Below are 15,979 nucleotides of genomic sequence, written 5' to 3' on the forward strand. Positions count from 1 at the left end.
CTAAAATAACTGTGGAAATTCCAATCACGTTTATTACGACTATTTTGACCAATATGTGAAATTAAAACATGGCGGTAATTCTCGACTTCGAATCAAGAGATTAGAATAGTATTTGCCTAAAGCTCGTCCCTCAATCTGTCCTACCTTCTCTATAATTTCTCTCCTCTGCCTTTGTGTGTCTCTACTTTTCTGCCTGTCAGACCGTCCTGTGTAAGACAGATTCTAATAGAAGGAGATATATGTATCGAAATATACAGATGTCCTCGTGGGAAATTACAGTGCTCGATGCTAAAGCAGAGCGTTATAAATAATAACACAAAATTACTTCAAGTACAAAGTAATGATATCTGTTACTTAAGTTTCATGCATCCTGCAATCATCAGACAGAAGAAGTGAAAGGATTCTTAGCTCGACAGTCTTATATATGTATGATCGGGACGTAGCATTCTATTTGTAGGAGACGCCCCGGAAACTGCTGATAACATACGATTTCTAGCCACAATTGTTGTATAGAGTTTATAAAGGCCGGCACCTTCTACAAGTACCAGTCTCCTCAGAACGTCAAAAGGAATACGTTACACCAAAGACCGTGCGTTGGAATAACGTCCTGGCCAGTTTCACTGGACTGAAATAATGTCATATGTAGACATACGTTATCTCTTCGTACGTTTGGCCAGCTAATTACTGATATATTCTGATCAAATTTTACAAGTATCTAGACCCTTTGATCGGATGTGGAAACCGGCGAAGGCAACGTAAAGTAACTGTAGTCATGGAGTTATTGGTAGCTTTAGTGCTTTAGCTCGAGGTTTTGCCTGGATATTTGAGTTGGACAGCAAAACCAGACTATTTTGCCGTCAAACCCATACACCCAGGCAAAACCCCGAGCCTACAGAACTGTAACTACGACTTGTGGATGACTACCAGTCCCCTTGACGCAGAACTCGGATGCAATACTTCAAGTATGTTACACATAGACAATCCCCTTCACAAACTTTATTTCAGTAAAGTGTGAAAGTTCAGAGCAGTACGATTGTAATATTTTCCAGAATATACCATGACTGTTCAAAATGTCAAATTTCAGGTTAATTCCATTGCGATGATTCATATATCAGCTATTCCCTGTCTATTTCTACATGCAAAGGGTCAACGTTCTTAGGAGTACCCTTCATGGTCACTGGTGGTCAGGTAGTTTTGACACGTATTATTTATTTTGATGACGACCTTTGAAGAAAGTTTATTACGCTGCGCTGATTCGTCTTTCTCGACAACAGTGAGTCATGGACTGGAACAGAAACTCTGTTTGTTGTTGTTTGACAAACACGAGAAGCAGGCTCTGACATGTGAAATGAAAGAGTCAACAGAACGACCTGACACGATCGAAATTCCTATATAATCATACAATAGTGTTTTGACAACGGTGTTAACACTAGAGCTGAACAGCTTTCTCACGACCCTTTCTTTGCCTGGTAGCTACTGCCTTTACACTGGCATGCACTCAACAGTTTGGCCGAGACAGGCTTCAATGGTACGCCAACTTTTTGATCTGGCGTAGCGGTGTGGTTTGCATTGTTCTGGGCAGCAGAACGCTGACATCTATTGGCCACATTGCGTTCCACCGGAGAGATGTGAGAGTGAAGCAGTGTACCCGGCACGGTAATCTCTGTAGATTCAGTCTGCTGTCCTATCGAATTGAAGCAATGAAACAGCAAAATATGTAAGTGGATAGTGCAGACAACATAGTCGAAGATAAAGTCCATACGGTGGACCTTCCTCTTTGAAAAAAAGGCGGTTAAAACTTAAAATTAAGGTACTTCTATGTAAGAGGTCCTTGCGAGCTTTAGACAGAGAAAGAGAAATATTGTCTTTCAGTGGTTCAAAAACGAAAACTCTGAATGTCATTTTCCTGCAAGAAACACCTAATGTCTTTAAAGGTTAACCTATGTCACCCAGTTTGCGTCTGCGCACTCATAGCTTCATGCTATGGTTCTTTAGAAGTACAGGGAAAAATGTATAATTTCAGGACCTTGTAAGCTTTCATCGCTGATAAGGTTAACAAAAAATATAAGCTCAGTAAGCGTAATATCATTTTTTCTGTCAATTTGACACGCCATTTTGTATTAATTCGCATAACGCAACTCTTCATAAAAACATAACAGTACTTCTCTCCCTTGCGTTCTGTAATCATGGATTTATGATGTGGATAATGAGCGCGAAACAGCGATGAATCCGGGAAATTCAATGTGACGGTTGAATATGATGGTCGAAATATGATTGGCGTAGACAGTCGGTAACAGCCATGTTTGATTCACAGGAGTTTCCACTATTGTGGAGTGATGTTTACTTCAGCCAACAGATGACGATTGCGATAATGTGCCATGTGTAAAAGTAGATCACACCCGTACTTGCCCCCTGTTTCCAGGAGTTGTGATGAACTTCGGCCGTTGTTGCGGAAAATTCAATGATTACAGCACATTCTCTGAAGCCTGAGCTTTGTTTGTTTGTTGTTGTTGCTGATGTTGTTGTTGTTGTTGCTGCTGCTGCTGCTGCTGCTGTTGTTGTTGTTGTTTGGGAGGGGCTCGACGAACCTCGGCAAAAATTAAGCCAGCGGTAACGCGAGGAGCTGTTGAAGTAAAGAGGCCTGTGATTTGTGACGATGTGAAAGCACAGTACAGTCGATTACAAATAAATTCAAAATTGTTTAAGGTACAGTGTCAACACTCTTACGGAAGTGCTCTTGGATATCTGCGGCATTGGAAAGCGTTGGTGAACAGACTTGTGGATTGGGTCAGTTTTGAGCACAAATCTTGTGAAATCGGTAACCTCGAGGGACTTAGGAAACATTTTATCTTGCTGTGATGATCGACTCATTTGCATCTCCTATTAAATCTTCTCAGACACGATCTGAAACTTAACTATGAAGGTGAAGCCAACGAAGCTGTTCCTGCAAAATAATATTCGTGCGCAGTTTTTCAGCGGATTGGCAAATTAAAAAAAACTAATCAGCGGGCGGGGAGAAAAAGTCAATTTTACATTTGGCGGGGAAGAAATTTTAGTTTTTGCAGTGGGCGGAGAGAAAATTTCTGGTAGTGGGTACTGGAAAATACGTAAAGAAGGGGAATGCCGTGGTTGATAAAAGTTCATGGGAGATATAGTCTGGTTCCCTGACCCATTTCCCCGGTAGAGGGCGTGGGGAAATATAGGGTCAGGTACCGGCTAATGTAAACATGGACGCTATTGGGTTGAAATAAAACAAGCTGTGATTGGATGAAAGTAACACTTGTAACTTTTCTCATCTTTCTTGGGTTTCGCACTTTCAGGCTCACTTGACACCAACTTCTTGTTGTACCACAAACCCGTGGAGGTAGAAAGAAAGACTTTCTACCTCCATGATTTAGCCACTGTGATTTAGCACACCTCTTAATACTTTTAGAACGTGGCGAATTTCGTGAAAAATGCCAGGCATCATGTCGACGTCGTCGACATGATGCCTGGCATTTTTCACGAAATGCGGACACCATTCTATCCATCGAAATCATCGTCGTTCACAGTTCCAACAAAGTTTGCTTTCAATTAGCTGTGATATCGCAGCAGTACTTGTGGCGTGTATCGAACGTGCTCGGGGCATTGGGGGCACGCCACAGTCGGCGGTGACCTCAATGACCCCAGCGCGGTCGCTACACGCAACAAGTACTGCTGCGATATCACAGCCAGCCTTCAATCACCCCTATTTTCCCCTACTTCTGGATTAATCCTTTCAGTTTTTGTTTCCCGTCTCGCGTGCCAATGTTTTTGGTTCGCATACCAGTGTTCGAACATAATTCTGAGCATGTTCTGTCAGGTGACTAACCTCCGCCATCTTGAACAAAATTTTGTTCAAGATGGCTACCCGGTACCTGACCCTATATTTCCCCACGCCCTCTACCGGGGAAATGGGTCAGGGAACCAGGCTAATGGGAGATAGACATGCTTTGAGGTGATTTTGTAAATTGGACCGAATTTAAGCAGTTGGCTGCACCTTACCATGACACCGGGATAAAGGAAATGTAAAACCAGTTATGGAGACGGATATGTATTAAGTAGAGTGAATGCAATTAAATTCTTTGTTTTGCGTCCACTCTAAATGGTAAAAGGTACGCGTCTAAGCGGCTGAAAAACACCACAAGAAAATTAACACAATGTAATTTGATTGCAGCAAATAAAAAATTGTAACAAAATTGTAGTTCAGAAAAGCTTAGCGGTCATGTCCTAAAATTTCCTATTCAAATACATTGTGTGTGTTTTTCATGAAAACCTTAAAACCTACGCGGGTGGGGACGCAAAACAAAGATTTAATTACTTTGGCCTAATTATCACGTGATTGACTAGTCGTTGGAAGTAAAGCCTGAAATGGACATTTGCAAAATATTTCCAAGAATTTTTAAATGCGGATACTCAAAATAGATGTCAACCATTAAATGTTTTCCTGATATTATCTTATCATGTCATATTTTCCCTTCCCTATTTGTTGAATACTGGTCACCGTGTTACAAACTGTCAATGGTGACATATATAGTGGGTATCATAAATTACTCTGTCGTCATATTATATGAAACCTTTTACGAGTATGGTCATCATGTTTGCCTACATGGGATCAACAACCATCACCAAAGGAATTCAATCATTAAAATGACACTATTGTCAACTATGGAACAAAGCAGCCCCATAAAACTTATAGTCGACGAAAATGTTTGGTATGAATGAAAGAAGGGTGCAGTTGACGCCGACCAATTCGAAATAACAAACTCCACACCGTGTCAACATTTCCCAGTATTTCGATCTTTTCATTGCACTTCAAAAGCCGGTATAACAAGTTCTTATGGTTAAAGATCTCTATTGTCTGTAACTTTTGTTGTGTGTTTACCAGTAATTTTGTTACGTGTGTATTCTCAAAATGATCTGAAATGTATTCTGTTCAACTTGCTAATACAGATTTAATGTGTAAAAAGTTCTGGACTAAATTCATTTTTCAACAGCGGCCCTGCACATTGTACATTAGTAACTGTGTTGATACTGCTGACATGTTGTGTCCAAATACACACGCCTCTGGCTTTCAAATTTTATCAATTCAATTCTGATCTACCACTTGTGAGGGCTTATTTTAAAACTCTTGGTGTAAGAAAAGTTTTCACTGTCTTAGCTTTTCGAAAATCGAAAATTGTATTTTCCCCATAGAGTTAATACAGGGAATTTAAAACAGGGATGGTGGCCATTTTGAATTTCAAATATCGGGAAATCTTTGGTAATCTATGTAGTACCAAATTTCGCACTGTGACCCCTGATTTTTATTCTTGATTTGGTAAGAGAATGGTTGAAACTTTCATTGAGGAAAGTTTGAGCAAAGGTTTAAGTCTGTCACTTTCGAGGTGCATACTACCTTGAGGGAGAAGAACAAAAACAACGTAGTGCTCATTTCTTAGGACAAAAACGATGAAAGTATCATCAAAATACAGTTATTGTCCCTTTCAGATGGAGTGTGCAAAATTTGGAAACGGTTTGCAGTGATGTAAAGATTTGACTGATAGCTTCAATTTACGAGTAATTTTTATATAATTTTACCATGTGTGCATACAAACTTGTGTAAAGCGTCAAAAACTGACGTTGATGATGTTTACGCCGGAAATGAAGAGTGGTGTGCAGAGATTTTCTTCGTCGCTTTGTTGAGAAGGAATCAACTGTAATAACGGAAACAGTGCAGTGTAGCATGGAAAATGAGCCATGGTACTTTTTGTTATTGTTTATAACCAAGCTACAATAATATACAAAAATACCCAACGTTGATTGTTGTAAACATTGCGACTAGGAGTGTACGTGTATGCTTTCATTCAGCTCTGAGTCTGGTTTTCCTGATGATCAACACAATTTCTGTATCCTGTATGGTTTCTTGTATAAGTGAGGGGACGACATGGTTCCTGCATGAGGAGAAATAAAACACACACTATGGAGCACTAATACTGAGAAAATTTGAATAAACTTAGCAGTTCAAACCTCTTTCTATCATGACACTTTGAAAATTATATAGACTCACTTAACCCACTTTTATGACGACATGCCCCAGGGCCAGTAAACAATGGCTGACCCCCCTCCCTAATTAACCTATATGTGGCCTTATTCGGTATACCTATAACGTGAGGACCAAACTCGCCCGCCTCGCAGACGAGGGGAGCACTGCCGTGTACCGCACAGTGTAATGGAACTGTAATTGAGAAAACTTTACCAATTCAGTGTCGATCCTAGATAAGCCGAGATAATCATCTTGGTCATAAATTCATACATGACGTAGCGTGGCAGTCTTATCTCGTACAATGACGACAAAGGGACTCAAGGTTGCGATCTGAAATCATCCCCGCGTTAATTCCGCTCCACGATCAAGCGGTAAGGACAAAAACAGACATATCTGACCTTCGTGGGCATCATCGAAACCAGCACATAATCTCTCATTTATAATCTGGTTTGTTTAAAAAATATAGCAATAGTTTTCTTAAACAAACAGCTGACGCACAAACTATAAATGATTCGCAATATTGTGCCAGAGAAAGTAAAAGACTCAAATAGACTCTGTGCGTAACGCTGCCTTCTCGTTATACCTACCTAGACACATTTTACAATGCTCCACAGAAGAAAAAGCTAAAGCTATGTGTGCTTTCTCATTATTTTGAGTTTCGTTAGAGAGATATCACTTGAGAAGTGGCAAAACCAACGGAAATTCAACTCGGTTTGAAAATGATAATCGTTTTTACACTGAACATCCTGAAACTTCTTATCGTCTGCAACTATACGTGTGTGAAAACAGAGAAGCAAAACGGTTGTGATCGCACGTGAATGTTATCAACACGACTGATAGCTTACTTAGGTAGATTCAAAACGATTTACAATATTATGAACACCCTCCCTGTACACAAATTGGAAATCACAGGATACTCAGCCTGTATGATTTGCTTGAATACAAATGTCACACACACACGAAGCATCCATCAAATCAATTAATATCTGTCTAATAATTAATCAGCCTGAATATCTCGAACACATGTGTATCGAAGTCAGCAGATTTATCAATGTCATAAAGATGGTACAGTAACTTTTGAAGTTAGAGTTAGGGACGCCGTCAAAAGATCGATGTTTGAAAAAAAACTTAATTGCTTAAGTTTGGGGGTGGGGGGTTTTTGACCAAATTAATTTTCTGTGCCGTCAAAAACGATTTAACGTCTTTTTGGCAATTTTACGATTTCAAGGCTGCTTTTTGTACACTAAAATCGATCCAGCCACCCGGTCGAAGTTCAGCATACGAGATTTGAGATGTGCGCTACAAAATGGGGGTCTTGGACGCGGTGGTTTCCGGTGTGTACGTGCACGTGCGCACACATTACTTAGCCTTGAGAAACGCTGAGCGGCTGCGGGTTTGGACAGTGAGGCACATTTGGTGAGTTCGAATTTTCTCGCATATGTTCTCCTCACACAATGTATAAATGCCCTACGAACGACTTTCAGAAACTAACGAACAAGATTTGGGAGTTAAATATCAAAAAACAACAGGGAAAATCCGTGCTGATGTACAGTAGAGCGCAACGAAATTGTGGCATGCCAAATTCAAAAATGATCGTCTTTGGTTGAGTTTTTGTCCCAGGAGGTCGAGCCTACAGTCTACCGGTATTTTGAAATATTTTTCCGATGAACCTGTTGTGGTAATCTAGCCCTGCGTACGATGCTGTGTGTTCCGCTACAGCTAATCGCCCCGCTCATGTGGTGAGCGGGGCGATTAATTAGCTGTAGCGGAACACACAGCATCGTACGCAGGGCTACTGGTAATCGTGAGTCAGATGAGCGTAGTCAGGAAAGGTCTCCCATTTCAAATGCGGAAGGTACACCCCTAAAAGCCCCGAATACCAGTGGCGTTCGTTTTGATCAATCACGACAGGATGCATTTACTAGTGAGAGCCGACTGCGATTGATTCAAAGTTTCCTATCAGATTTAGAACTCGGTCCATCGGAAATTTTAACCCCGATGTTGTCGGTGCCCAATCGTTCATGTCCCCATTGTGGGACATAGCAGCGACGTATTTTCTATACGTGGAGACCATGGCGGACTACATACAACTTTACCCTAAAAGGGGTTCAACAACAGTATCAACAAATGAAACCGCCATCTACACAGCAGTATCTGATCTAAAAAACAATTTGCAAACGTTTCTAAGCTTAGATTAAATACTATTTCTAAAGGTATGCTTCAGACAGCTGTAGAAAAGGCTGCACTTTTGAAACAGATGGTTTTGTGTTTCCAACAGTTGAGAACTGTCATAGACGACCAGTTATGCAGAATGGTCCCCTCTTTCTAAAATGTTGGTGTCTGTAACTCTCCCTAATACTTTACCTGGAGAAAGTAAACCTCCATGTCAGCAGAGTTATTTATCTGAGGCAGAAAAAACTGACAAAAATGCAGATGTGTTTGATAATGCCATTTCAATGTTGAATAAGTTTTGGAGAAAAGATCACGATGGTTTTCCTATAATACCAGTTCCTGTGCCTTGCAGGAAAACAAACACACCATACAGTGATCATGAAAATGTGGAAAAGCTATTCAAAAAGGGAATCCGTGAAATCAGAGCGACACCAGCTCTGGAAAGGCTTCGAAAAGAGTCTATATTTCTCCAAAGACATTGTGTGAGAGAACATATATGTTGGAATTCACCAAATGTACTTCTCCAATGTGCACTCACTGTTCGATAAACCCTATCAAGGCTACAACTCTAATGAGTTGCATTAAGAGTATGGGGAACAAGCTACCAACCCCAACTCTCAGTGCCGTCCATAGTGGTCACTACATGACATTTTTTGAAGTGACCAATCATATCAAGCACCTAAAACAGCAGGCACAAGGTAAGTTGTACTTTTTCAGTTGTATGGCGTAGTGTAGGTTTACATTTCAGATTTGAATTAATGTTCATTTGTGTGCTTGATTTCCCACGCTACTGAAATTTGTAACAAAAGTATATTATAAAAATTGCCTGTAAAAGTAAACAACGCAAAAGGTTTCATGAAAGTTTAAATTAGCTTCAACTTCATACTTGCTCTTGTTAAAATTTTACTTGTTCATTGGTAAGGAAAATGCATGTATTCAACATGTATTTACCATGGGATATACATTGTACATAACCCTACTAATATTCAAAATGTGCTGGAAAATACTAAACCTACTCAGATGTTATACCAGTGTCAAAGTATATCTAATTTTGTTATGCAACCCTCAAAAGTTTTGTACGTGTCTGAGAAATATGATGATTTATGAAATGCATGAATAGCCATGAAAATATGAATTGTATTTCTTAATAGTGCAATTAAAAATCATACAATTCATATTTTCATGGCTACTGATATATTTCAGGAAGCACCATATTTCTGAAACATTTAGTATATAATTGTTATTTGTTTGAATTGTGCAGGTCCTGATGTTGGTTGTCCATCTCTGTCTGAAGTGAAGCTGTGTCCACGAGGCTGTATGTATGTAATATCATCCAAAACTGATGGGGAAAGACATGAACTCCTGGTTCATTACAATGAGAGGCAGAATGAGCTTCAAACCAAGAGAAGAGAGAGAAAGAGAAATGCAAATGAAACCAGAAGTGATCATGACTGGGTGTGCAAATTTAGACTGGTGGATGCAGTGCAGTGTCAGTTTAGGTATGAAAAACTTGTCATCTTTGTTTTTTAAAAAAGAACGTGTTTATTGCAGATATTTACATGATTGATACTAATTCAAATATATATATATATTTTCTTTCAGCTGTCAAACCTACTATGGTTTAAGAAAACACAAACAGGAAAACAACACTTTGAGAGACAATCCACCCACCACTCTAAATTATGAGCGAAGAATACAAGAAAAGAAGTACTGTAATGATCCAGTGAAACCAGGAGTGAGAGAGAGCATGTCAAATTTCAAGCTTCTAGCAGGCACAAGGTAAGTTATACTTGTCAGTTCCCTGGCATAGTATTACACGACATATTTGAATGTTAATCTGTGTTCTGGATTTCCTCAGGATTCTGAAATTTGTAACATAGGTTGTACATTGTAGTGAATTTTAAAATTGCCAGTAAAAGTAACTTGCATGAAAAGTTCCATGGAAATTTAGCTTCAACATAAATAGTAGTTTTAGATACTTGCTCAATGACTTGTAAAAAATTCACATGTACATTGGTGAGGGAAATGCCTGTATTCTATTTCCCACATGTCCATGCGGGGACATACATTGTACCCTTCAAGTATTCAAACTGTGCTGGCGAACACTAAACGTACTTAGATGATATATCAGTGTCATAGTATATCTAATTTTACTATGTAACCTTCAAAATTTTGATACATGTCTGAGAAAAATATGAATTAATAGCTATGAAATTGTGAATTATATTCCTTACCAGTACACTGTACTGTAAGTTAAGGAACATAATTCATATTTCCATGGCTATTCATACATTTTAGAAAGCACCATATTTCTGAATATTTATTGTATAATATTAATTTATTTGCATTGTGCAGGGGCTGATGTTGGTTCGCTGATTCCGAAGTGAAGCTGTGTTCAAGCACTTAGTGACTTTATTAGTCTGGAAGAGATCCTGCCATTTGATTCTTCCTTGTGTATCAGCTGGAACACGCGGAGACCGGAATCTCAGCGTCTTGACATTCTTGCAAAAGACCAGTAGAGAATTTTGCCTGATCCTTGAATCAAGGCATAGCGACTGTGGAGAGTCTATGACTTATGTGCAAATTTATTGTTGTTGTTGTTGTTATTGTGTTCTGGGTTGCAATAAAAGTATTTAGTTACTTTATAATGGTTTTTCTATTTTTATTTAATTCAATGGTACATTGGTATGTCGTTTGAAAGAAATAGTAGAGAGTATGAGTCCGCAATGTTTTTCAATTTTAGGTCAGTTAAGTTAGAAGGGGGGTGGGGGGGGGGGGTCTGGGGCCAAACTTAAGCAATTAAGTTAGATTTATTATATTGAACTTTTGATGTTGCCCCTTATGTTTCGCAACTTTTGTAAAAGCAGACTGTCATATTTTAGAAAGGATGTTTGGGAGAATTACATTTTGCATCAGCAATTCCCCCTTCCCCGATTTCCTCCTGTCCAAATGCTCAAGATAACAGACCATAACTTTGTGCCACCCCACCACCCCACAAGCACACACACATATTTCGAGGGGCGCTGGCCGTATGTATCACTGCAGCCATGGGATTACCCAAACACGAACCGAACATGACTAATCCGAAGAAATCGAAGTGGCTCGGTTGTGGTCACCAATATACTGAAATTCCGGTGAAAGGAAAGGGCGACGTCGTATTTGAGGATAATGTATTCCCCTACCTTACTCAGAAACTAAATTGGACTTGCCGTATGAACCCACAACCAGTCATTTCTACGTCGGGGGAATTAAAGTATGATTGTAAACTCAAGAAACATTCTTAATTCTTTGTTGACGTGAATACAAGAACAACAATTATTTAAGATTTGTGTCTTAAAAATATTTGAAAATAGTTCGACCCTGGAGTACGTGCACATAGGTAGCGATAAAAACGCTGAACGGTATCAAAACAAATCGTAAACTCTGTTTACATTATCTAATTTCGATAGTAGGGTTACACAAGGTCATTCGACAAAGCTGTTGGCGAAAAGGGGTTTTCATAAACGTTTTCTCGTAGGCGGGCATTTTTTTTATCATCAGCGAGCAAACAAAATCTAGGTATGCTTTTTCCCAGCGTGCAACTCTGATAAGTAAAACAGTTTAATCAGCTGCTGTGTTTGGGGTGCCGGCGGAAGGGCAAAACTTTAGTGAAGAAAGCAATAGGGAGCTTACATAATGATAGATGGCCATGGGGGATTTTCCGGATTCAGGGAGTTGGGAGAGGGGAAAATCATCTGTTCAGCGTCACTTTGTCTGGCGGTTGACGTAAAATGCAGCGACATTTTTACATGTACCAAGGTCTTTTGAGGAGTGACTGTGCATGTATGTACAGACACCGATGAGATCACTCGGAAGTTCCGATGTTCAACGATTGGTCAGGTTTTCTTCTAATCACGAGACAGTTCGCCCTCTTTCTGTAATGGTTTTTGGAAGAATGTCAGGGGCTTGACTGAAAAAGTTCAAGTGACCTGTGGAGGCGTCAGTGATTCAAAACATTATCTAACACACAGTGTTTTTAGGAGTAGTGGATGATTAAAACGCGCACATAACGACAAACTCATCGCGTTTTACGGGGATTGTCAGTAAATTCGCACTGACTATATGTTGTTGTTACGCTGTGGAAAACCAATGTGTATACGTGTGTGGTGTGATTCTGAACCACGGTTAAGATTTTCAGTAATGTTTGTTTTTTAAAAACCTGACAGTAGTCTGCAATTTATTGAGTTTGAAAGAACTTCAAATCAAAAAGTCGGATTTTCGCACTTCTGAACTGTTGTCTGAGGAAGAGGAGCAGGTTCAAGGTCAAACGTGATGTGTTTCGTCTATCAAGTTCACGTTCTAACAAACCTTCTAGAAAGAGACTCCAATTCTCCACAGCACTTTATTATGTTATTAATAAGAGCTTTATGACCGGTTATTGACTTAGGATTCGTTTCGATCAGCGTTACACGTTACTTCCGCACTAAATGGTATTTACTTTTTAATGTTGAGTATGTGAAACACAAGTTATTTTGCAACACAGGTATTTTAATGAGAAAAATTAACATAACTTTTTGTAATATTTTAATTCTTACATAAACATGTAGGCTTTATTACAAAGTATATATAAGCCTTGTGGAATGCTGTCGTTGAGAAATGTGTTCTGGTCCTGAGAAAAATTCAATGTGGCTGCATGTTCCCATTTGACCTGGGGCTTTCCTAATGTTCCTACAAAGAATTTTGACATTAAAGACTATGTGCAAACTTAGGGCAAACTTTAGAACGAAACTGACTGCATTTGACCTAAATCCTCCTTGATCTGGATAAGTTCCGAAGTGCGAATACCCAAAATCATGATTGCAGCTCCCCTTGGTGGGATCTCGCAGGAGTCTATTCAATTTTCAGCAAACCAGCGGTATCTCCATGGTGACAATACACATTCTAGTGAAAGTCGGTGTTAACATGTCATGATAAAAGTTCAACTTTCTAGTTCAATGATAGTTTAAACGCGTTTTTTTTCAGTCTTTGATGCTATCTTCTTTCGTTGTTTTACTTCCCACAAGGACACATTTCGCCTACATCAATCGTAGAATGAGGTAGATTAAATGAAGTTTCAGCAAGATTAATGTGGATTGGCGAAGTATGTCACCATTGGCTTGATGAAAACTCTACAACATGTAGTGTGGTCGGTCGATTTGGAACTTGTTGAACTATTTTTAGTGCAAACATGCGCACTGTAATCGAAACGGAGCTCTTAACCCCTACCTACTTGAACTCGTCAGTTTCGTTTGCTGTGCGTGACAATGTGTTTAAATTATCCACGGCCACTGGGCCTTGAGAATGACGCAATGCTGATCAGAACATTCATAGGACAGAGTATTACAGTGCACGTATTTACGTCGATAATAATCAGTCTGTATATCTGAACACATGTGTATCGAAGTCAGCAGATTTATCAATGTCATAAAGATGGTACAGTAACTTTGAAGTTAGAGTTATGTTTCGCAACTTTTGTAAAAGCAGACTGTCATATTTTAGAAAGGGGGTTTGGGAGAATCACATTTTACATCAACAACTCTCACCAGCGGTCGAGGTCGCAATGAAAAAAAATCGAAGTCTCTGAAATCGGTATCATTGCTCCGCCATGTTTATTGTTGGTTGTACGGCCAGTTTAAAGTCACAGACTTTCTTCACGGTAAAATTCATATAATTGCGATACCGCGAAGTTCCCTGTGCATTTCAATATGTCTATTTGGAAGCAAAAGCGCCACGGACATTCGATCGATAATGATGAACTTTCTCCAGGCCGTGACATGTCACCAGTTACAAACTTTACCAGTTTTCGATATACGAAAGATGCAATATAATATCAGCGTTGTTCACGTTGTGTTTTGAGTCTGATGTCGAATACAACAGGAAACACTAACGATTAGAGTGACGATAGAGACCATGCCCGATACGGAAAAATTGACATCAACTACTTGCATTGAGCAGTGACCTGGAACTTCAGACTGATATGTAAATGTCGACAATATAAAACATTGAAATGCCGGAAGAGAGAGAGAGAGAGAGAGAGAGAGAGAGAGAGAGAGAGAGAGAGAGAGAGAGAGAGAGAGAGAGGTTTATGTTTGTTTTTCAAAAACCGGACAGCAGTCAGCAATTTATTGAGTTTGAAAGAACTTCAAATCAAAAAGTCGGATTTTCGCACTTCTGAACTGTCGTCTGAGGAAGAGGAGAAAGGTTCAGGGTCAAACGTGATGTGTTCCGTTTGTCAAGTGCACGTGGAATGCTGTCGTTGCAAAATGTGTTCTGGTCCAGAGAAAAATTCATATGACGGTATGTTCTCATTTGACCTGGGCTTTCCTAATGTTCCTACAAAGAATTTTGACAACAAAGACTATGTGCAAACTCAAGGCAAACTTTGGAACGAAACTGACTGCATTTGACCTAAATCCTCCTTGATCTGGATAAGTTCCGAAGTGCGAATACCCAAAATCATGATTGCAGCTCCCCTTGGTGGGATCTCGCAGGGGTCTATTCCATTTCCAGCAAACCAGCGGTCTCTCCACGGTGACAATACACATTCTAGTGAAAGTCGGTGTTAACATGTCATGATAAAAATATAAAGTTCAACTTTCGAGTTCAATAATAGTTTAAAAGCGTTTCTTTTTCAGTCTTTTATCTTATTTTCTTTGGTTGTTTTACTTCCCATACGGACACATTCGCGTACATCAATCGTACAATGAGGTAGATTAAATGAAGTTTCAGCAAGCTTAATCCGGATTGGCGAAGTATGTCACCACTGGCTTGATAAAAACTCTATAACATGTAGTGTGGTCGGTCGATTTGGAACTTGTCAACATTAGTGAACTATTTTTAGTGCAAACATGCGCACTGTAATCGAAACGGAGCTCTTAACCCCTACCTACTTGAACTCGTCAGTTTCGTTTGCTGTGCGTGACAATGTGTTTAAATTATCCACGGCCACTGGGCCTTGAGAATGACGCAATGCTGATCAGAACATTCATAGGACATATTACAGTGCACGTATTTACGTCGATTTTTGTAAACATTGCGGAGTGTACGTGCATGGTTTCATTCAGCTCTGAGTCTAGTTTTCCTGATGATCAACACAATTTTTGTATCTTGATTGGTTTCTCGTATACGTGAAGGGACGACATGGTTCCTTCGTGAGGAAAAACACACACTATGGAGCACTAGTACTGAGAAAATCTAAGTAGAACTTAACAGTTCAAACTTCTTCCTGTCATAACGCTTTGATAATAATATCGACTCACTTAACCCGCTTTTATGACGTCATGCCTCAGGGCCAGTTATCAATTAATGACTGAACCCCGCTCCCTAATTAACCTATATGTGGCCTCATTCGTTTTACAAGTAACGCGAGGACCAAACTCTCCCGCCTCGCACTGCCGTGTACTGCACACTGTAATGGAACTGTAATTACCCAAACTTTACCAATTTAGTGCCGATCCTAGATAATCTGAGATAATCATCTTGGTCATAAATTAATATATGACGTATAGCGTAGCTGTCTTATCTCGTACAATGACGACAAAGGGACGCAAGGTTGCGATCTGAAATCACCCCCATGTTCATTCTGCTCCATGATCAAGCGGTAAGGACGAAAAAGGACACATCTGACATTCGTGGGCACCACGTCGAAACCAGCACATATCTCTCATTTATAATCTTGTTTGTTTAAAAAACATAGCAATAGTTTCTTAAACAAACAGCGACACACAAACCAAAAACGATTCGCAA

At 39.6% G+C, this 15,979-nt stretch overlaps 1 protein-coding gene across 1 annotated transcript; it reads left to right on the top strand.

Moving 5' to 3' along the window:
- The first annotated feature begins 7,397 nt into the window (after positions 1–7,397).
- Positions 7,398–10,860, top strand: LOC139142209 (uncharacterized). The gene is made up of 4 exons (XM_070712074.1): positions 7,398–8,913; positions 9,477–9,714; positions 9,818–9,994; positions 10,571–10,860. Exons 1-4 carry the CDS (start codon positions 8,712–8,714, stop codon positions 10,575–10,577), a joined length of 624 nt encoding a protein of 207 aa, XP_070568175.1. The 5' UTR covers positions 7,398–8,711; the 3' UTR covers positions 10,578–10,860.
- Positions 10,861–15,979: the final 5,119 nt, after the last annotated feature.

Source organism: Ptychodera flava, chromosome 10, assembly GCF_041260155.1.
Source record: "Ptychodera flava strain L36383 chromosome 10, AS_Pfla_20210202, whole genome shotgun sequence".
Taxonomy (NCBI): Eukaryota; Metazoa; Hemichordata; class Enteropneusta; family Ptychoderidae; genus Ptychodera; species Ptychodera flava.